This window comes from Convolutriloba macropyga, chromosome 7, assembly GCF_964194025.1.
Source record: "Convolutriloba macropyga chromosome 7, txConMacr16.3, whole genome shotgun sequence".
Lineage (NCBI taxonomy): Eukaryota > Metazoa > Xenacoelomorpha > Acoela > Convolutidae > Convolutriloba > Convolutriloba macropyga.
The window spans coordinates 42,906,727-42,930,488 of NC_134474.1; the positions used below are offsets into that span (position 1 = coordinate 42,906,727).

The following is a 23,762-nucleotide window of genomic DNA, read 5'->3' on the forward strand; positions in this document are numbered from 1 at the left end:
TTCAATTTTACATGAGATCTTTCTCAAGAAAGCTGAAAATCAACCTCTCTCAATCAACAATTTTACTTCTCAAATCTTTTCTCGAAAATCGAACACAATGCGTAAAACTGGGTATTGATTTATCAGATAAATTAACTATTAATCATGGTGTTCCACAAGAAACTCTGTTAGGACCTCTTATTTTTCTGTTATATGTCAACGATTTTTCTGAAAAGCTGGAAGGTGAAAATGATGTTGTTAAATTTGGGGATGATACTAGTATTTTATGCAAATTTGAACGTAATGGAAATATTCCGCAAAAAATTGAAAAAATTTTATCACAAACGACAAATACCTGACAGAGAATGAACTCACATTAAATGCCGATAAAACAGAGATCTTATTCTTTACAAATCATACTAATTCGGATCCAGAAGTATCTTTTAAAGGCGAAGTTATCAAACCTGCTCATGAATCTCGTCATCTGGGAGTACAAAGTGGTTCAAACTTAACCTTGTAAAATCACCTGAACTCAGTCTTAAGCAAAATGGCTAATGCAATTCGTTCTTTGTATCATGTAAGAAATCAAATACCTTTGAAACGAAGACTTGATGTTTTCAAGTCAGTTGTACTCTCTCTTTTTTCTTTCAGAGGAGTATTCCTTCAAACTCTACAGTGAAAAACATAAACCGCATCAACAGGCAAATTAACTGGGGTATAAAAGTTTGTTATTTTCTTCAAAAATTTGACCACTCCATTGATCTTCTCATTAAGGATCGTATCCTGCCAGTCGAATTGTTTATCTCAAAAGTTAGCCTAATGAAGCTACAAACGGATATAAAACAATGGGAAACATCCAAAAATTTTAAAATTTTTAGTCGCCATAACGCCAGACAGAACAAGAGAAGAAATCAAATAATTAAAAAAGAAAACGAAGTGGAGTAACAAATCTTTATTCTTGAAAAGCGTTCAAAAATGGAACAAATGGCCCTCTTGAATAAGAACTTTTAACAGTTAAACTTGCTCTGAAAATGTTTTAACCGAGTTTTTGCTCGATCAACACAAGAAAATACCCGTAAATAGACAAATAGGAGCCTTCAAATCCTATTTTTACCTATAAAAACGAACAGCCACAATTTGAAGATTACTATATTAATAACAATGCTGATTAATTTATTGAACATTTTAGAGCATGACTCAGGGTTATAGTCTGAGTAATTTACATGCTTCAAAAAAATCTTAAATCAAACAACAAGAGACGAGTTTTGTCGATCATTCTGAATTAATCAAAAGAAACTATTCGGAGATCAATCCTTGTACCTGGCTATTGGCATGTGATTGTCCAACATGCAGAAAGAAAGGGACAATGTCTTGGGACTAAACCCGTTAGGAAATCCTTTCATCAATAGCTGAGAATTCAAACAACAAAACATATGTTCCTACTAAGATGGGGGGGGCTAAACAATAGATCCAAAATGTCTTTCAAGGTAGCGCCTCTGTATGGCGGAGGAGGGCCAATTTCTTTTGTTGTTTTAGCCAATTAAAGTTACCGTGAAAACATAAGGACCCGCATAATACGAGGGCACTTGAACAAAATGTATCTTTGAAATTGTTAAAAATGCTAATTTGTCGGCTAATAGATATGTCAGATAGGGTGGCCGACAGGGCGTCTAGCCGACAACCAAAAATTGAGAATTTTAATCGACAATTTAAGTAAAATGAGCAATAAAACTTATTCTGAACCTGTGATTGGCCAATTTAGAACACTATTTCGTAAGCGGACAAATATACCACAGTTTTTTCATCAACTAGTGTAACGAAGGCCTATAATAATTTTAATAATAATAATATAGACTTTAGAGTAAACTCAGGGGTTCTTTAGACCCATATCAATTCAATCAGTCACAGTTTGAGTAGTTTTAAGTCGTTTCTGTACAGAACAAGTACCAATAGGACATCCACATCTGATATGCCAAGTGCAAGAAGTCAGTTCGTTGTAGTATTCCAGAAAATATTCCCAGTAGATGTCTGATAGTCGGGTTTTCAGAGTTTCTGTGTCGTGAAATAAGTCAATACTGGTACTAAGCAGGTTTGCAAGGGTTGATGCCCTATACCAAAAGTCCGCCTTTTGCCGAGTCTTGAGATTTTCATTTGCATTAATTTTGAGAGTTTTGTAGACGACCTGGTTCGCGAATCTGAGAACGATATGTACTTCTGCCAGTTGATATCTACTTTTCCCGTAACAATGGAAGAGAGGAGTAGTAGATCATGCATCTCGAAATATAAGGATACCGGTAGAATCTTTAGAGTCTCTAATCGCTTTTTGTAGCTACTTTTAGAGTCGGAAAGTATCCACGCTGTTGCTCTTCTTTGTACAGATTCAATCATTTTCGTAGCAGCATTGTTTAGAAGAAGGACTTCACTTCCATATGAGAGAATGGGCATGACATACCCGCAGTAAGCACCGAGGTCGAACCGTATTTTACCGCATTTGGCCATGCCTTGCGGGCCATGGCCACGCCTCAGCGGCCCTTGGGACTTGATATGAATCTATCACAACCGAACTACTGATTTTGGACGAATTGTCGATTCTCATTACCAATTATGATAAAATTTTCGGCTAAATATCTCATTTTCTTGTCGGCTAAACGCCCTGTCGGCCAATTTTCCTAGCACCGTCAGATAGTTCTGGCGGCTAATTGGGTTCTTTATACAGTTTTTTAATGCTTTTATGTATAAACAACTGTGCCTCCAATAGTGAATTGATTTTCAGAGTGGCTGCAAAATGACTACGAAGGGCAGGGAACCTTATCTAGAGGACTACACTCGCTTGGAGAAGCTGGGTGAAGGTAAATTTACACCGAATTCATCAGTTATTAATTAAGCTGTTACCTGACCGCAACATCAACACTGCATTGAGGACAGTATGGCGATTCAGCGCGTTATTTTTATGCTGTCTGAACATATAGTGAGCCTCATTTTGGGCAAAACTTCTCTTCATGGCCAAAAATTGTGATGCCCGCTCTAAGCTCAGCGAGCTATTTCGCATGCTGCAGATTTTTAAAAGCTATTAATAATATCCTGAAAAAAGTGCGCGCTATTTCTCTAGTGGGAGGACGCCGGTAGAGCCGAACGGGCACAGAGCAGAATGCCATAAAATGGGATTTAAAGCCGAATATTTCCCGTGCTCTGGTTGGTTGAGTCAATTTGGTTGACTCATTAATTTAGTCATTTTTTCGAAAAAAAAACTTACAATATAGCTTAACGAATGTTTATCAGTGCTCACAACCTCCTCCGGTTAGGGGGGCGGGGGGGTTGCGGCCACGGAGAGGTCGACTCGACGGAGTGGAGCGCAACCTCGCGTCCTGACCGCACACAAATTATAATCAGGTGACAACTAATTATTCACCATTTCTTACTTTTGTTGTACTTTAATTTAAACCAATTGTTTTAATTGGCCGCTCAAATTTAGGCATTCGGCTCTGCTTTTCATTTTTTTCTCATTCGGCTCTGCGCATGTTCGGTGCTAATTCCTAGCGCCTCTAGTTTTATGAGGTTTTTCTCGCGCAAGTTGTAAATATTGATTTCTAAAGCCATCAAAAATATCTAATGTTAATAATGGGCTCAGACGCTTTCGCCGAAAAGGATTTTTCCCAGGGTCTCCCATGCAACCAATTAATTGAAGACCAGAAGAAGCTACGGTAGCGGAATTCTATTCTCTTAAATAGCTTATCTATTAAAAAGGTGCCTTGTATCTAATGGATGTCTATTTGTTTTGAACATTATCTATTATGTTCTGCTCTGAACTTTGGAGTAAATGTTATTATTAGAACAGGGCTATGGGTATTAGTGGATATGTAAATTAGAAGACGCCAGAAGGCCACAATTGTCAAAGTTTAAATCCAGGAATCAGAATTATGTAGTTCATTTTATGCGTTTTCTAATTGAATATAGAGCCCACAAATTGATTGGACAACCCTAGTTACCGCTGATGTCAGATTCTGTTTAATAGCCGCACAGCGATAGCTTGGGCTATTATTGGCCTTCTCTTGGTTTTTACAATTCAAAGAATTTGAATTGTATTGGGGCGCTGTTTTTTTTTAAGATGTGTTCACACATTTTTCAATGGCTTTGATCTTTGAAAACGGGATAAACAGGTAAAGCCCAGCGGGCATTCAGTTTCATTAGAGGCCCAAAGAGGGCTTTAGTAGTCATTCAAGTGCTTAGAGTTGTATAGCTGCTGGGATGGCCTTAATTGAAGGTTAAAAGGTTGTTTTCAGGAGTTTTTGGGCTCAAAATGCTGCAATTTTTCATGTTTTTTTTTTGTGATTTTTTTAGTTTATTGTTTGATTAGTCATAGGTTAACGTTTTTAAAAGTTGACGAAGACATTTTTCGAGACAAATTTACTTTTTATGACTATTTTATGAGCTATATGTTTTGGTATTACAAACACGAAAAATGATACTAATTTTTGCAATTTTTTCAAGTTTTTTGAAAATTTTTGTCATTTTTTGAGTTTTCCAGCTTCAGGGGCCAAGGAATCTCCTTTGATGTTTGCTAATTGGGGACACTGCATAGTTTCTAGTAATAACGGATTGATTTTCAACATTTTAATGTCTCAAATTTTAGCACATTTTTGATAAAATTTGCAATTTTTTTCAAGGTTTTCTAAAGTTTTTGTCAGTTTTTCGTATTTATCCATTCTCAAGTACCAAATAACATATTCCACAGTCTGATGAAAGTTACTGCATGGTTGTTAGTTTCAATGGATTTGTTTTTCCAAAACATTTGTCTTTTAGTCAGTTTTTCTCACCTCAGTAGCCAGCTAACCTCATCCAAGGTTTGATAGTATGCTAATGAATAGTTGCTATGGGGCAAGTGAATGGTTTTCTACACTTTATTTGAAAGACTTTCTATTTTTTGAAATTTGAAATTTTTCCTAAAATTTTTTGCCTATCGGTCTTTGAGCACATGATTTTTTGAAGGCTTGGAATTGGGTTACGGGTTGTTGTCTAATAGCCTCTAGATACACAGAAACGATTCTGAAGATTTCAATATGATTTTCGGTAACATTTTATTAAAATTTGCAATTGATTTTTTTTTTGAATTTTTTGGTCATTTTCGAGTTAATCGATCTTCAAGGGCCAATGAATTTCTTTCAGTTATTGCAGATATAATACTGGACCAATTTCAGAAACAAAAATTGGTTTTGAACATATTTTTGAAACAGGTATGATTTAAAAGATCAAATTTTGCTTTAGGGGTAAGAGCTTCTAGAGTTTTAGCAATGAGTATATTTTTGTTGTTTTTTTGTTTTAATTTCTCAGTTTTTTGTAGATGATTTTGTTTCTGATTGCGCTGGCATTGTTCACGTGATCTGCGGGTCAGGTAGAGTACTTCTAAGTTTTTCTTTCAATTCTTTGAATTGTATTTCAGGACTTGTCCTGCTGTTTTTTTATTTCGTCTTTGCGAGTTTTGTTACGACCATATGACGTCACAACCACTTCAAATCTGCTCTTTGTTCATTCGGTCATGCAAATTTCAACTGAAGTGCGTGTGTGACGTCATTTTTCGCTCTTAGTGGAGCGAGTTTTTATGTTCATGCGCGTGATCAAAGTTTTGGTCACACTTGACTTACCTCACTCTCAAAAATGACTTCCTCACTTTGAGTTTAACTTTTTCAACTTTAATTCAAGGAGATAATGTCAAGTGAGTGTGTCACTCTCAAGGGCAATAAAGTAAACAGATTCTTGATCAAAACATAACATCTAACCTCTTAGAGGGTTTTTTGGTCGGTTGTACTATTTTTTGAGACTGCTGATCTGCAGAGCTATAGCGGCTATTTTCTGGCAATCTGCCAGCTTCCTCACTTTGAAATTGTCTTTTTTCATTTACTTTAATTCAATGAGATAAGGTCAAATGGGTGTGTGTCACTCTGAAGGAAGGTTATTTGAGAGCAGCTAATAGAGGCAGCAGAATATCTGTGGTCTGTCTTTTTTAATGTTTTTTTGAGACTGCAGATCTACGAATCTATTGCGGCTATTTTCTGGCAATCTGCCAGCTATGTTTGAAAAATTTACGGCCTTCTTTGTTATATCGCATGGCCTATGTTTTTGTGATTAACATATATTTTTGTGAGCCTAATTGTTTTGATTAACTTATTAATTAGTTTCATATTCTGCAATGACCAATGATGAAAAGACTAGCAAGGACAGAACCCAATGAACTTCAGCACCTGGAGGTAATCATTACTAACCATCATTAGACGAATTAGTGTCTGCTGACAGTGCAGGTTTCAAGAGACTCACGGACAAATTAACGAAGCAATGGATCGTGTGCCCTCTCAGAAAGCTAAGTATGCCATCCAAAAAAAAGCTAAGTGTACATCTAACATCTATCGATGAAAAATTTATTGAGCTAACTAGCTGTAAAGAAAATTGTGATTTTTCAAGCCAACTTCTTAACTCAATGAAAAACTTGATACTGCTAATATAGTGCAAACAGGATGTTTGCTTTCCAAGACTGAGGACAACAATAATCATCAGTTACGCCTGACTTTTATAGGCGTTTCGGATGGCAAGATAAAGTCAGAACTTTAGCGTGATTTGGATGGCAAAAAAGCAGTTGACAATAGTCATTGGCGACCTCGGTTCAGATGTTTCTATGGATTGTTTCAGACTTGGTAGACCAGTAACAGCTGGAGACTCTCCTCAGAAATGATGTCCTCTTCTAATAGCCTTCATAAACTTATGGGAGCGACGAAAATGGTTACAGAAGTCTATTAAAAAGCGTTACTACCAGAAAAAAGTTACAATTGCCAGATCTTACCAAGTGAGCGTATAATAGAACCAAAAATTTTGAAAAGAAGATAAATGCTTACTGATGGAACTGCTGCCACGCAGACAAGTTTGCAACCTCAAGTTATTCGTAGATGGCCAGAGCAAAATCCACAATGTCTCTGCAGTAAATGTTGAAGTGCTAAACTGCCGTGGTCCTATCATTTTTCAGAAAAGACTCTTACCAAACTTGTTTCACAAAGCTTTCCAGATGTGTTATGTCTTACTGGAACACGGTTTGACAGAAGCTTGGATCATCCGAATATTTTACTAACCGACAAATCTAATATAGCAGCAATAGCTTACCTTTCAGATGGTTTGCACGGTGGAGCTTGTGTTTTTTTCTCATCGCATTTTCGCCTGTGAGAATGAACGAAGGTCACATCTGCTGTGCGTCTTTTTCCTAGAGCCTTTCCCTTCTTGTTTGTATTGATCACCCACCACGCGGCAGCAATTGTAGGAAGAATATTTCAGCTACTTTAAATTCACTTGATAATTTGATGGTTGAAGTTGGAAGGAAACAGCATTTTGATTACTGGTGATTTTAATGAACCTCATGTTGACTGGGAATTGATTTCAAGTAGTGATCCAAAACTCAACATTTTACTAGATTACATAATTAGCTGTGTTTTCAAATTAGTTGACGAACCCAATCATAATGGAGGGAACATTCCGGACCTGGCTTTCAGTAAATTCGATTGATAACAAGCTGCGCTGACATCGTCATCTCTTAAATTTTGTTTCCTTCAGTGATCATAATTTCCTTTGTACTGATGCTGAAACTGGATTGAATTTCACCCTCTCGGCTCAGTCATAGAGCTATCCTTTTTGCGTTCAAAAAATAAAATCAATTCCCCTTACTACCTTCATAAGTTGTTTCTGGATTTTTATTCTATGCTAACTCCTTTTTGTTCACTCAAGAGAAAAAAGCGCCTGTTTTACCCTTCTTTTTAAGCTCTTATACTGTGCATTGTCGTAATAAGAGAATGCGTACTCGATGCGACCAGTGCTATCTTTATCAAACCTGGAAGTTCTCACAAATTCATGATACTGCCGTCTTTATTGAAATTTTCTTATCCAATTACTCTAGTGTTCTGCACTGCTTTAAAGGCACTTAAAGGAACTGCATCCTTCTCAGCAGCTATTATGTTGACGGGAAACCGCAACTTAGTAACTCCCTGAGAGAAAGCAGAAGTCTTTAAACTGAGTTCTGTTCAGTCTTCACAAAATGATCAGGATTTCAAGGATTACTCGGATAGAGCCCACAAATACTTCGATTTTGACCTTGACGACCTAGAGAATGACTTGTCAACATCGAGCCCTGTTTTTGGTCTTGACAATGTTTCAGGACAATTTCTTAGCACAGCTTCTAAGAAAATTGCTTTTACCTTTTTCAATTTGTTTAATACCAGTAAGGTCTATTGCACTTCTCACCTGCATTTGAAAACTGCCTTAACTATCCCAGTTTACAAAAAGACGACAAAGTTTATCTATCTTCATATATACCTATAAGATGCCTCGTTAAAAGTTTTAATTGCCTTTGAGAGAATCTACTCAAACCTCTACTCTATGGTGCGACATCAACTTTCTAACTCAGTTTGATTTTATGAAACACGGTTCTCTGGTTTTACAGCATTTACTCTTTGTGCACAATTTTTGAGAACTATGACTTCGGTAACGACACTTTTGTTTTGTTATTAAGAATTTTGTAAGGCTTTCGATCGTGTCCACCAGACTTTCTTTCAAGCTCATCTCATCCTATTTAACTGGTCGCTCGCAAGTCGCTAGCGTAGACGGCTGCTTGTCTACCCATCTGCAGTCACTATTGGTGTCCCACAGGGTTCACTACTGAGCCCATTACTGTCTGTTTCATTAATGATTTACACGATGTTGTGAAAGATGGTCTAATTTTTTTATACGCCGATGTCAGCAAAGTTGTTAACGGTAAAGTCACTGCTCTTGAATCAAGTTTTGAAAATTGCCTACAATGAGTCAATCAAAAATTTCGGTGTTGTAATGAATCCAAAACACAATTAATGGTCATTAGCAGATCGGTCGTTGACACCCACATTTCCTGCGGAAATAACACAATCATTGCTTCGGGTTTTTATCAGCGATCTGCGTATTACCATTAGTGCCACTTAGAATTGGATTGGTCAAAGCCTGAATAAAATAAGGCGTACTTTAGTCTTCTATCTTTGAAAAAAAATCTTCCGAAAAGTCTCCCGAAATCACGAATTGCGAGTGTGTGATTGCTATCTGCATTACTGCACTCCTCTGAAGTAAAGCATCCGTCAGAAGCTTCTCTTTCTAAACAAGAGCTCTTTAACAGTAGAGCCACTAAGTGGTTTGCGGACGAATCTTTCTATGTTGAGAGATTACCCGAATCTAAGAATTCTTCCGATAAGCCTACTTCTAGAAATGAAAGACAATTATTTTTGAACAAAGGGATAACTGGTGGATTTGATTTCCCCTTGAGATTATTTCAGTTGATTTAACGAAAAGTGATTATTTTCTTTGACAAAAAAAACAGCTAAAAGTCGCAAAGACCTCATGCAAACTGGCCGACTCCGATTTGTTTTCTGCGAGCAGTGAAATCGGGAACTTCTTGCAAGGGATTACAGAACTTCTTGCAAGGGATTACGACATTTTTGAAGAACATAAAATTTTTAAGAAACTGACGAAACAATCTATGGTGTTTTTGGGTTGTATTGCTCCCCTAACTTCCTAAGCTTCTGTCATGTTTAATGTTAATTTTTGTATGTTACTAATACTATAATATACCGCATACGACTTCCTGGTAGCCGTAATTGTCTATACTCGCGGTTCTATTGATCTCAGTTACTTTGCTAGGCGTGTATTTTAACATTGGAATCGAAAGTCGGGTTCTATAAAACAAAAGGACAACAAACTTTTTTGAAATATCGACCAAGCTGCAACTTATTACAACTGGCTGTGGCGTTCGAATATATATTATACTCTAAGTAGCATTATTGTACTCTAAGACGCCAGTAGAGCCGAACAGGCGTAGAGAAGAATGCCATAAATTGAGATATAAAGGCTAATATTTCCCGTGCTCTGATTGGTTGATCTTAAACTCATTAATTAAGAGGCGATTTTTTTGTGAAAAATATCTCAAATTTTTCAATCGTCTTATAACCGAGAACTTGCTTTAAGAAAAATGGCGATATTATACCATGTCGATTTGCCCCCTTGCATGTCGATGTATGGCTTTGCCGTTATCGCCTGAAGTGATTGTGCTTCACGGTTGCATAGTTGTATGCGGATGATGGCAAAGCTGTTCCCGAGGAGCTCCAACTTTTGCCGTCGAGGCTCTAGGACACTTAGCTTGTGAGAAGCTGTTAAGGCTTAAATAGTAGCTGTTGTTGAAGAAGGGAGTCTGTTAGATAGACTCTTCTACTTTGGCCATTAGTTGTTCTTTTATTCGAGAGTTGTCTCTCTTTTGGCTTACTTTTTTCGGAGCTGCTGTTTGTGTGTAATATTTTAATTTGGTTGATAGATTTGAAAAGCACGAAATGCTTTATGAAGACGTAGTGCGGGGAGGGCCCTGGACCAGCCAATATTTACCCAATTTTGGGGAGGGGAACTTCTTAATTTTGTTTTTTAATACTCTTAGTTGTCTCCTGTAGCATTGTCTCCCGGGATCATAGTCTGTTTCAGCAAAACATTTGATCGCTTTACTCATCACATTCGTCTCCAAAGTTTAACATATTTTAGTAATGGTGGAGAACTGCCCAGATTAAGTACATCATACTCGCGTAGTCGGGTCTTTCCCATGATAGCCCCCCCCTCCAGCTTAGTGGTCACATAACCTATAGCCCCCCAACATGGTAATTATACCATAATGGGGGGCTATAATTTCCTGGGGGCGGCTATAATGGGAAAGACCGGCGTAGTCGATATGGTTCAACATATGGTTCGATATAACATCCATATGGTTCAATTTTGGGACCAATTTCTTTACGCTTTTTGATGAGCAAAAAAATTAGAGTCTATCAAAATCACAATCCGAAGGTGGTTTTCAATGTTCCAATGTCGCAGATAGTTAATTTTTTAAATGAGCGCTGTATCTTGTTCCTTTCTGAGCAAAAGAAGTTTTTCGTATTTAATGTTCTCGAAAACTTATGGAGTTGCGGACGCTTTAAATCAACTTTTTGGACCCAAAATAATCAGGTGTTTACAATTGTATTATTCAATCTGTAACCAGGTATCTCTATCCCAATTTAGCTAATTTAAGTCTAATGCTACTGTTTTCACCGTACTTGAGTTCCAGGAAAAGCCACTAAAAATCAAAGCACATGCCAAAGTAAATTGTAATCGTTTCTAGAGCTGTTTTTGCCTCAGCTTTTCTCCTGAACAAAGGGAAATTCATTTTTATACGTTTCACAATCATATCGCCATTGCTCAAACCAAATTTTAAGCTAATGTCCAATACTTTTTACTGACAGGAGGGTATTGCTTCTTGGGCATACATGCTATATTTATAGTTTTCTTATGGCTATAATTACCGTATACACTCACTGGCAGTAGTGGTTGTGTCCCGTCTTTACTAGCCCTGTTTTTCTGGTCTTAACTTCTTTTCGCTAGTTTAGTATTTTCTGATCGGATTGGAAAGTCGCGATCATTAAAACAATAAGGATGTCACACTTATCTGCAAATTATCCAAACTTGCAACGGCGTTCGAGTCTGTTATGCTCTAATTTGTTTGTCTTATGTATGTACTTAAATTTGTCGAATCCCAGTCTGTTTATGTAAATTATGGACTATCTCTGTATGCTTCAAATTTCATAATTTTTCTGAAATTGGCACTCAAATGCCAAGAAGAAATTCTGTTGTCTTGTGTTATTCACTCCCTCAAAAGTGGCAGTTATTGAGTTTTCAACGCGAGCTTCACCATATTGGCTCAAAACAAAAGATTTTAGCTCTTCAATGATGGCCAAAACTTTGAGGGACATCTATAAGCTTCAAATAACTTCTTTGCAAAAGACTACCATGTGTTTTCAAATGTAATTGATAATCTCTAACCAGTTTTCTTGATTTTAATATCCCTATTAAGCTAATATAGGTCTTATACTTCTTTCACAGTACTTGAGTTCGAGAAAAATGGCCACTAACAAACAAAGCACATACATTTCAAAAGTAAATGAATACTCGCTGAGTAATCATTGAGCAAAAGTTGGTTTTGTCTCTCAGCTTTTTTTTAATAACGGGAAATTGAATTCATACCTTTCACAATCAAATCGCCATTGCTCAAGCCAAGTTTCATACTAATCTCCAATAATTTTATTGGCACGAGGGTATTACTGTTTAGGCACCCATGCTAGATTTTTTGCTGGTAATGTTCCGCTCTTCTTTTCAAAAGAACCGTACCAATTGAGGCGTCTGCTATTGATCAACGTGTATCAGTTTGGTTTTTGAGTTTCATAGATCAACTATTGCTTTTTTTTACTTTTTTGAAGGGTAGGAATTTTCTGTGGTGCAGGCAGTAACAAAGAAACTCTGGGAACAACTTCTGTACTTTATGTACTTTTGAGGGAAAAATTTAGTCTATAAAAATCACAATCCGAAGGTGGTTTTCAATGTTCCAAAGACGTGCGAATCAATGGATTACTTTGAATGAAAGACTGCCGCATAGATAGACAGTGAATCGTGGATCTACTGCTGAAGTCATTACCGCTACAGCAAACCGATATTTTACTGTTAGAATGGGTTTATCTCTAGATGCTTCAAATTTTCAGCATGACTCCGAAAGTTAGAAGTGAGAAAGCACATGCGCTAACTTCGAGCTAACTTCACACATCCAGATCAAGCTTTGGCGGGTAATTCACACTATTTATATAAGCTGATTTACTACCTATATTTGCCACCCATAATCAAACGACACCAAATTGATATTCAAAGCAGCTGCGTATTCTGCGTGCCCCTCTAACCTCACCAATAGGTTATCGGCCCAGAAAACTTACAAGTGAGACAAGACAAGAGAAAGGGTGGCCAGAGTGACAAAAAAGGGACAGAGAGAGTGACAAAGAGGGACAGAGGAAGAGAGGGTGTCCTGGTCAAAAGAGTGTCAAAGACAGAGAAAGAAAAGGAGAGAGAAAGACAGGGAGAACGATAAAGACACAGAAAGAAAGAGGGAGAGAGAGAAAGAAAGAAAGAAGAAAGAAAGAAAGAAAGAAGGAAAGAGAGAGAGGGAGAGAGAGAGAGAGAGAGAAGACAGTTCGAGAGAGAAAGGGTCAAACTTTGAAACTGTTGATTTATTGAATTAATTTTGTGCTTGATATTTATAAAGTTAAAGATACCAGCGCGCGTCAAAGCTTGATTACGGGTGTGTGAAAACCACTCGTGATTTAACAAAAAAAACCTTCGATTGAAACAAAAATTAAAGGTCGATTAAAAGAGTCCGTTTCTTAAAAAAGGGTGAATCGATCTGTAAAACAGATTGAATTTGTAAAAGCGATTTTGGTCAGAGTCCCTGCAGGGCATGTAACATCTGTACACTATTCTAAACATATGAAAACCTGCAATATGGATGCATATAGTAACAGCATAGTAAAACATGATGCATAGAAAGCTTGCTTGAAGAGTTTTGCGAAAATTGGCCCATGCGTAAGAGAAAAGTTTGAGCTAGTGTTTGAGACATTATCTGGAGGATCCGTCCTCATCGTGCTTAGTCGCAGTGAGGGAATCAGTGGCTATATTGGTCAATGTCCACTAAAGAAGAAGACTTTGTCTATTTTTCCGAACAATTTGAGGCGCGAATGTATGTTTTGAAGTTGAATAAAATTCTTGACGGCACTGTGGGATATAGGGTGTTTATACCTACGCTGAGAGGACGACCTTCACAGGAGCAAATTGATGCGGCCGATAGAAAGGGAAAACATTTTTGACGAAAAACAGATGGCGATTTGGTATGAACTCGTTCAGTGCCTCGACAAGTCAGTTTTGTTTTTGCGACCATATAGGGGAAAAGGATCTGAAGCTTGGAGCGTGTTGTGTAAGAGGTTTAAAAGTTTTGAGAGGCCGCGTTTACAAAAACTAATATCTGATTTAACAAATTTGAGAAAATACAATAACGAAAGCATAGTAGACTATATTACTAGAGCCGAGGACATGCAGTTAAACCTTTCCGAAGTCAATGAGTCAATAAGTGAAAACATGTTTGTCTCGATACTTTTGAAGGGACTTCCTCGTGAATTTGAAAGTTTTTGTACTCTGGTAAAATATGGTCAAGATAAAACCTTGGATGAAATTAAACGTGATTTGATAAATTTTGATAGTGAGAAACGCAACAACAGAAATACAGACAAATCAGAATCCGTTTTCTTTACCAATGATCGAACTTGTTTTAATTGTCACAACAGGGGGCATATTGCAAAATTTTGTCGTGCACAACGATCGGGACCTAACAAAGAGAAACCCAATTCAAAAATAACTTGTTTTAAGTGCAAAAAAGGTGGACATATTGCCAAAAATTGTTTCACTTACAAAAAATTTGAATCCCATGCAATGAAAATTGAACGAAAAAATAATTCGAAAGTCCAAATTTAGTTTCGGAAGAACAAGAAGAGGAAAGTTTTAGCTTTTTCTTGAGTGAGAATTGTAATGAACATCAAGATTTTTTCATTGACTCTGGCGCAACAAACTACATGATTAAAGATAAAAGTACTTTTGCTATCCTGGATAAAAATTTTTCTGGCATAATTCACAAAGCCAACAAAACGCACTCCGCAATGTTAGGAAAAGGGGATGTTGAGTTTTTTGCTAAGAATAGCAATGAAGAATTGAAAAAAAAAGTTTTTAAAAGATGCCTTATTTGTACCTGATAACTGAAAAAACTTAATTTCTGTTTCAAAACTTAGAGAAGCTGGTGTTGATGTTTCTTTCGGTGAAAAACTTAAACTTGTTTTTAATAAAGTCTCGTTTCCTTTTGAAGCATTCTCATTGGATTTGTAGATAGTTTCAGTCGTTTCTCAAAAGTTTACTTCATGAAAACAAGAGACGAAGTCTTGGATAAGTTTAAACATTTTTGTGCTGATGTTGGAAAACCAGGAACTTTAGTTTCTGATGGCGGTAGAGAATACATTTCAAAATAGTATAAGCGCTATTGTAGGAACCATGGAATTCGTTTTGAAAACTCTGCTCCATATACTCCACAAGAAAATGGAAAAATTGAAAGAATATGGGGAACTTCTGTTGCTATGGCTCGCTGTATCTTAGACAACGCTTGCTTGGACAAAAAAAATTGGACGTATGCTTTGAACATGGCTGTTTACGTCAAAAACTTGCTTTTTCATTCAGCTCTTGAGAAAACTCCTTTTGAAATGAAAACTCCTTATGAAAAACCTAATTTATCTTCCATCAAACTTTTTGGTTGTGTTGCATTTATGCATATTGAAAAACCATTTCGCAAAAAATTAGATCAAACCTCAAAAAAGGGAATTTTTCTTGGGAATTCTGATAATAGTAAATGTTATTTGATTGGGGTTGAAGACGAAAAAGGAGAACTCGATGTCCGAAAGTCAGGAAACGTAAGATTTAATGAAAATTAATTTTACTTTAAACAGAAGAAAACACAAAAGTTAGTCGAAGACATTGATAACGGTTCAAATGAAGTTTCTTTTTTGAGTCAACTGGCTATCGATCCTTTGCTTCCAAAAAATGTTGATGAGGCTTTGCAAAATACAAATTCGTTTGAAGCAATGAAAAATGAGTATGACTCTTTGGTTGAAAACAATGTTTGGTCCTTAGTGAAAAGTGATGAAAAACCAGTAGAAAGTAGATGGCATTTTGCTTTGAAATTCGGTCCTGATAGTGATATATGTTGCTATAAAGCTCGTTTTGTTGCAAAAGGTTTTAGCCAAGTTTTCGGAAAAGATTTTTATCAAACATACTCACCTACAACTAGACTTTCAACCATTAGACTTTTGATGTGTCTGGCTATTTCTAACGATTATCAATTTTAAAAATGGATATAAAAAGTGCTTATTTAAATGCTCCAATTGAAGAAGATGTAGTCATTAAACAACCTGAAGGTTTTGAACTTTTGGATGAAAATGGAAAACCATTTGTTTGTAAATTGAAAAAGAGCTTGTATGGTTTGAAACAATCTGGAAGAAACTGGTTTTTGACTTTAAAGGCTTTCTTGATTACACTAAGTTTTGTTAATTCATTTCATGATGAATGCTTATTTGTAAAAAAGCAGGTTGAAAAAATATTTTGTTTTCTTTGCTTGTAGGTAGATGACTTATTAGTTTGTGGCATTTCTGAAAATTTTTGTGATTGGTTTCACGCCGAAGTTTCCAAGAAATTTAAAATTAGTGATTGTTCAGATCTGACGTGGTTTTTAGGAATGAAAATTGAGAGGACTTCGTTGGAAATAAAAATTAGCCAAGAGAAATACATAGAAAAAATTTTAGAAACTTTCAAAATGAACGATTGTAGGCCAATTGGCACAGCATTAGAAGAAAATTGTAAACTTTCAGAAAATGATTGTCCTCAAGAGGGGAGTGAGGAGCAACTAAGAATGAGCAAAACTAATTTGCGAAGTTTGATAGGTGGTCTTAACTATTTAGCTTTGTCGAGTAGACCGGATATTTGTTTTGCTGCTAATGCTCTAAGTTCGTTTGTTGAAAATCCCGGAGAAGTTCATTGGAAAGCAGCCAAGCGTGTTCTTAGATACTTAAGAGGAACAATGAATCAGACTTTAACTTTCCGTAAGATTCAGAATCTGGATTTGTTGAATTTTTCTGATGCTGATTGGGCAGGGAACATAGATAACAGGAGTACTTCAGGTTTTTGTTTTAAGTTAAGTCAGTCGTCTGGAGCAATAAGTTGGGCTTGTAAGGCCCAAAAGACTGTAGCAACATCAACTGCTGAAGCAGAATTTAACTCTGTTGTTGAGGCGAGTAAAGAAGCCATCCATCTGAGTGGAATCCTAGAGGACTTAGGAATTTTCTGTAAACTACCTCTGAAAATTTTTGTCGATAATTAGGCTTGTATTGCCTTAAGTAAACATTCTATGCATCATGGAAAAACTAAACACTTTGCCATAAAACTTCACTTTGTGCGAGAACTGGTAGAAAACCAGAAGCTTGAACTGTCATATTTGACTACAGAAAACATGCCTGAAGATATTTTGACAAAACCGCTTGGAATAAGAAAACACTCACATTTTCGTACATATCTTCTTGGTGAAACCTAGCTCGAAAGGAGGGGTTTCAGCATGACTCCGAAAGTTAAAAGTGAGATAGCACATGCGCTAACTTCGAGCTAATTTCACACATCCAGATCTTGCTTTGACGGGTACTTTACACTATTTATATAAGCTGATTTACTACGTATATTTGCCACCCATAATCAAACAGAACTAATTTGATATTCAAAACAGCTGCGTATTCTGCGTGCCCCTCTAACCTCACCAATAGAAATTTCTTGATCTTTTGAAATTGGCTCCCGAATGCTACCTGAGAAGAAATCCTGTTATCTTCCTTACTTCAATACCTCGAAATTGGCAAACAGTGAATTTTCAATGATAGCTGTACCATATTCATCCAAAGCAGATGTTAGCTATTTAATGATGGGCAAAGCTGATGAAGGAGTTGCATAAGCTTTATTTAAATAAACTTTTTCGACACAAAATAAGATGTGTCCAAATTTATTTTCATTTTTTCTAGCATTTAATTATCCCTATTAAGCTTTTATAGGTTGTATGCTACTTCTTTCACAGTACTTTACTTCCAGAAAACAAAGCCACAAAGACTCAATGCATATACTTGTCAAAATTGGCTTTTTATCAGATGTCTGTTCAGTCTATGAATTATTCATTGAACAAAATTTTGGAAAGCTATTTGAATAGCTATTTGAGCCTTTCTCTTGAACACCGAAAAATTCTTTTATGCGTTTTACAATCATATTGTCATTGCTCAGGCCAAGTTTTAAGCTAATCTCCAATAGTTTTATTGGCAATAGGGTATTGCTACTTAGGTATGCATGCTAGAATTTTTTTCTAGCACTCAGTCGCTATCCAATCCTTTAAAAACGTACCACTCAAGGCGTCTGCTTTTGATCAACCTCGATTTGATTGGTTTTTGAGTTTCAGAATGCAACTATTGTTTTTTTTTACTTTTTTGAAGAGTAGGAATTTTCTGTGGCGCAGGCAGTAACAAAGAAACTCTGGGAACAACTTCTGTACTTTATGTACTTTTGAGGGAAAAATTTAGTCTATAAAAATCACAATCCGAAGGTGGTTTTCAATGTTCCAAAGACGTGCGAATCAATGGATTACTTTGAATGAAAGACTGCCGCATAGATAGACAGTGAATCGTGGATCTACTGCTGAAGTTATTACCGCTACAGCAAACCGATATTTTACTGTTAGAATGGGTTCATCTCTAGATGCTTCAAATTTTCGGCATGACTCCGAAAGTTAAAAGTGAGAAAGCACATGCGCTAACTTCGAGCTAATTTCACACATCCAGATCAAGCTTTAGCGGGTAATTTACACTATTTATATAAGCTGATTTACTACCTATATTTGCCACCCATAATCAAACGACACTAAATTGATATTCAAAACAGCTGCGCATTCTGCGTGCCCCTCTAATCTCACCAATAGGTTATGGGCCCAGAAAACTTACAAGTGAGACAAGACAAGAGAAAGGGTGGCCAGAGTGACAAAAAAGGGACAGAGAGAGTGACAAAGAGGGACAGAGAAAGAGAGGGTGTCCTGGTCAAAAGAGTGTCAAAGACAGAGAAAGAAAAGGAGAGAGAAAGAGAGGGAGAACGATAAAGACACAGAAAGAAAGAGGGAGAGAAAGAAAGAAAGAAAGAAAGAAAGAGAGAGGGAGAGAGAAGACAGTTAGAGAGAGAAAGGGTCAAACTTTGAAACTGTTGATTCATTGAACAAAATTTTGGAAAGCTATTTGACTAGCTATTTGAGCCTTTCTCTTGAACACCGAAAAATTCCTTTTATGCGTTTCACAATCATATTGTCATTGCTCAGGCCAAGTTTTAAGCTAGTCTCCAATAGTTTTATTGGCAATAGGGTATTGCTACTTAGGTGTCCATGCTAGAATTTTTTTCTAGCACTCAGTCGCTATCCAATCCTTTAAAAACGTACCACTCAAGGCGTCTGCTATTGATCAACCTCGATTTGATTGGTTTTTGAGTTTCAGAATGCAACTATTGTTTTTTTTTACTTTTTTGAAGAGTAGGAATTTTCTGTGGTGCAGGCAGTAACAAAGAAACTCTGGGAACAACTTCTGTACTTTATGTACTTTTGAGGGAAAAATTTAGTCTATAAAAATCACAATCCGAAGGTGGTTTTCAATGTTCCAAAGACGTGCGAATCAATGGATTACTTTGAATGAAAGACTGCCGCATAGATAGACAGTGAATCGTGGATCTACTGCTGAAGTTATTACCGCTACAGCAAACCGATATTTTACTGTTAGAATGGGTTCATCTCTAGATGCTTCAAATTTTCGGCATGACTCCGAAAGTTAAAAGTGAGAAAGCACATGCGCTAACTTCGAGCTAATTTCACACATCCAGATCAAGCTTTAGCGGGTAATTTACACTATTTATATAAGCTGATTTACTACCTATATTTGCCACCTATAATCAAACGACACTAAATTGATATTCAAAACAGCTGCGCATTCTGCGTGCCCCTCTAATCTCACCAATAGGTTATGGGCCCAGAAAACTTACAAGTGAGACAAGACAAGAGAAAGGGTGGCCAGAGTGACAAAAAAGGGACAGAGAGAGTGACAAAGAGGGACAGAGAAAGAGAGGGTGTCCTGGTCAAAAGAGTGTCAAAGACAGAGAAAGAAAAGGAGAGAGAAAGAGAGGGAGAACGATAAAGACACAGAAAGAAAGAGGGAGAGAAAGAAAGAAAGAAAGAAAGAAAGAAAGAGAGAGAGGGAGAGAGAAGACAGTTAGAGAGAGAAAGGGTCAAACTTTGAAACTGTTGATTCATTGAACAAAATTTTGGAAAGCTATTTGACTAGCTATTTGAGCCTTTCTCTTGAACACCGAAAAAATTCCTTTTATGCGTTTCACAATCATATTGTCATTGCTCAGGCCAAGTTTTAAGCTAGTCTCCAATAGTTTTATTGGCAATAGGGTATTGCTACTTAGGTGTCCATGCTAGAATTTTTTCTAGCACTCAGTCGCTATCCAATCCTTTAAAAACGTACCACTCAAGGCGTCTGCTATTGATCAACCTCGATCTGATTGGTTTTTGAGTTTCAGAAAGCAACGATTGATTTGCTACTTTTTCTTTGAAGGATAGGCTTAGACTGTGGCGCAGAAAGAACAATGAAAACTTGTTTTCACAGTCCAGGTCCACTGTTTCTTACAGTTCAGATATCCGAGCAGTAATAAAATTGCAAAAGGAATTAAAGATTTTGAAAACTCGCATTTCAGCTCCTCTTGTCATGAGAAAAATATGCGAAGCGTTTTCTTATCTGACTTAGAAATTAGTTTCTTTGGTATCACCGTTATTTAAGCTAAAATAGGAAACACGTTATGCTTCAACTTTCTCAAAATATGCTCAGCCTATTTCATCTACGGAATCTGAGTAGGTACGAGTGTTTCGCATCTTTTTTCAGTAATATCACACTTCGTGCATTTTCTTTCCGTTAAAATTTTTCTGGGCAACGGCTGCGGGTGACACCATTTTCAGGGTTATCAATTTTTGTTGCGTTAACAAATTTTCCTTGATTTAATGTGAGTAACCACACTAGAGTTGGAGTCGACCTGTTACTGTCATGTTTGCTCACATGTCTAGCATATCTTTTTTCTTGACTCTTGGGAATTGTCCGGAAACGTTCTCTTTTTCAACTTTCAATCGTACCTTCCCGCCCTCTAATTTATCTATTTGGACGTTTTTGACTATCGAGCACCTCAGTGCCAATATATTTGACTGGTTGCCAACGTCGTGGAAGTTTCATGTTTTAACCCTTAAACCCACCTCACACTAAAATTGCAAGTTCTTTTGCGTTAAGGCTGATGAAATCTGTGGCTGTGGGAGTTCAGTTCCAACTTGACTTCCATGCTGTCGATCGCACTCACGTTGACCACGAGGCTAGCTTTTTGCAGCTCCTTTGATATTATGCAAGTGTTTTTTCACTTCCTTGTGAGTTACCTAATAAGGCGAGGTATTCAGGAAAGTGACGATCAGCCGCCCTTCGACCGATGCCCATTCCATCGTTTATCGAATTGATTAAAACAGTGGGATCTTTTCAACAATTGCCCCCCCTTTTGCAAAAGGGGGGCTATTCTTGAATAGAATTTAAGCGAGCTATTTATTAACCAATCAGAGACTACTAATAACTTTCCACGCATGCGCATACTATTAAATTGAATAGAATAAAATACACCGTGGTATAGCAATTAGCCGAACCGGAATACAAAGCGAAAAGAATTTCCGACTGGCGGGTCGGTAGGCGCGCGCGTCGCGGCTTCGCCGCGATAACCGACCCGTGATTTCCGGATTACATCCCACAGCGCATGAGAGGCATGGCCATGAACAGCGGTCCGCAATCGCGCTTAAACTAATATTCGGCTATCTAAAGTGTAGGCCAAGTAATATTGTGGTAAAGTATAGCACAAAAGGGGAGGCGATTCTCTACTAGGTACCAAAGGGGGGGGGGGGCAATTGTTGAAAAGATCCAAACAGTTTATTAACAGCCCAATAAGGAACGTTAACTACGGATCAATTTTTAACTCGTTTTTTTTACATTACATACAATCTTTACAGGCAAAGCGTAATGGCTCATAATTTGATTGATATGCCAAGTTAAGAAGTAAGTGCGATTCAGAAATGATTAAAACAGCGGCTGAAGTCTTCTTTCTACAAAATGTTGTTATTTAAAAAGTTTCAGGGGCATCTTCACGTCAGTTCAGTGTTACTTAATCAAATTCTTTATACTATCTTTTATAGCTTGCACCCTCTCCATCATTTGGACTTACTCAGGGGGCACAATCTGTGCAATTTTCCGGTCTGCGGATATGTATTCTTGGTTCCAAGATTTGTCTAAAATATCCCACAGCACGCGCGCAATGTGGACTTTGGGCAACCAGGGCTTGTGTACCTTTTTTTGTGTATGCTCCTAAACCCCCCCCCCCCCCCGTTAGAGCACGTGCCATTACATGCTGAATCGTAATATAAAAATATGGCACGTGCGTCTGGGGGGCGGGGGGAGGGGTGCAAATATTTTACACCCACTGAGCTGGGGGGGGGGGGGGAGAGATTCCAAAAGTTTTACCAATTTTTATCATGATCATCTGTTTCATCCTTCTCATAGAGCTTTTTCTCAATTGAATTGTTGAATTGGTTGAGGAAGTCTTCAGCACGCAGCTATTCTGTGGCATTATCAGACTCATGTAATCTTTCTGTCAAATATGTCGGCAGAGCTTCAATTAAAAGAAAACTAAAAATTTATTGCTCAAACTCATTAGTTTACTTTTTTTAACATCACTTCCTACCTACTTTCTACCCATGCAGATATTTAGGTACGTATGGTGTAGTGTACAAAGCGAGACACAATGAGACGAATGAGATAGTGGCACTGAAGAAGATCAGACTGGACGGAGATGAAGAGGGAGTGCCTTCCACTGCCATTAGAGAGATATCTACTCTCAAGGAACTAGAGCACCCATGCATTGTGTCGTAAGTAGATCTGACCTCATATTAGATCTTAAAATTTTGAATATATTTGACCACCCCACGTTATAACCACATTGCGCATCGTTTTTCACTTTCTTTCATGAAAATGTTTTTGGGTATTTTCAGGATAACTCAGGATTTGACCCAAACCAGACATTTTTAGCTTTGCGTGTTTGTTAATTCTGGCCATTTTTCTCGCAATTTTGCAATAGCTTACAAGTCGGTTTTCTGCATATATCACAAAAAGCTCTGGGGAACCAATTTTCAAAGAAGGATTTCAACGTTTAAAGGGAGTTTCGCGGAAACCAGTTTTCACGGTACTCGCCTAGGAGAAAGTTTTGGCTAAATTATACAATTTTCTGCCTTTTTTTGTATCTTAGATTCGGAAACAGGTTTCTGCTGCCCTGTAAATTAGTAAAATTCTGCAATTTTTAGCAAGAATGGTGTCGCCGTACTTGCCTAGTAGAAAAACACAGAACTGACATTTTAATCAAAATTAGCTCCCAAGATAAATTAGATCTATTTTTTAAGGGGGAGCCAGCTGATCACAGTAGCAATTAATTACTAACTTTTTATTAAAATTAGCAACTGAATAATAGGCCTATTACTTTTGCAAAAGTAGCCATACTAATGGCAATCATAATTAATGCGTTGGAAGCAGAATGCGAAACTGTCGGATTCAGTTGATTTCAATGAACCATCAATGCATGTAAGTTACCCTGTAAAGTGATGTGAACATATGTATGCCTTGGGTTGTGTTCCTAGGCTGTTGGGTGTGATAATGGACGACAGCAGACTCCATTTGATCTTTGAATTTCTGGACAAAGACCTGAAGAAATACATGGAGACACTGGAGCCAGATGAGTTGATGAGTCCAGAACTAGTCAAGGTACCTAATTCAGATCACAGTGTTTCTTATTCCCTTATGAACCAACTTTTTTTCTGGGAAAAAATTTGGATTAACGGATTATAGCTTCATAAGATGCGGGATTAGTCATAGTGTTGACTTTGTAACATTACAATTGTGTGTGAAACCGTGAGTTGCGTTGTCTTATTGAACAGACGGAACAGTATTACTGAGTATAGAGGTAGCCTCAAATTTATAAAGCGGTTTGGCGTTCACAAGTAACGTGTGAAAAACGATGGCTATGCAAAAGGTTTACTTCCGTTATTATTATAGTGAATTATTGGACGTTAGAGCGATAAATACCTACAAAGGTTGGATTATTTCGTATCGACTGTGCCTTAGTTT

General features: G+C 37.2%; 1 protein-coding gene across 2 annotated transcripts in view; it reads left to right on the forward strand.

The window, feature by feature from the left end:
- Positions 1 to 23,762, forward strand: part of LOC142342880 (cyclin-dependent kinase 1-like) — a 418,971-nt gene that overhangs the window by 389,479 nt on the left and 5,730 nt on the right. For both annotated transcript variants that reach the window (XM_075394526.1, XM_075394527.1), the window contains exons 2-4: positions 2,751 to 2,828; positions 22,357 to 22,513; positions 23,276 to 23,399. In XM_075394526.1, the coding sequence (XP_075250641.1) occupies positions 2,765 to 2,828; positions 22,357 to 22,513; positions 23,276 to 23,399 (345 nt within the window). In that variant the 5' untranslated portion in view covers positions 2,751 to 2,764. The remainder of the gene's footprint in view (positions 1 to 2,750; positions 2,829 to 22,356; positions 22,514 to 23,275; positions 23,400 to 23,762) is intronic.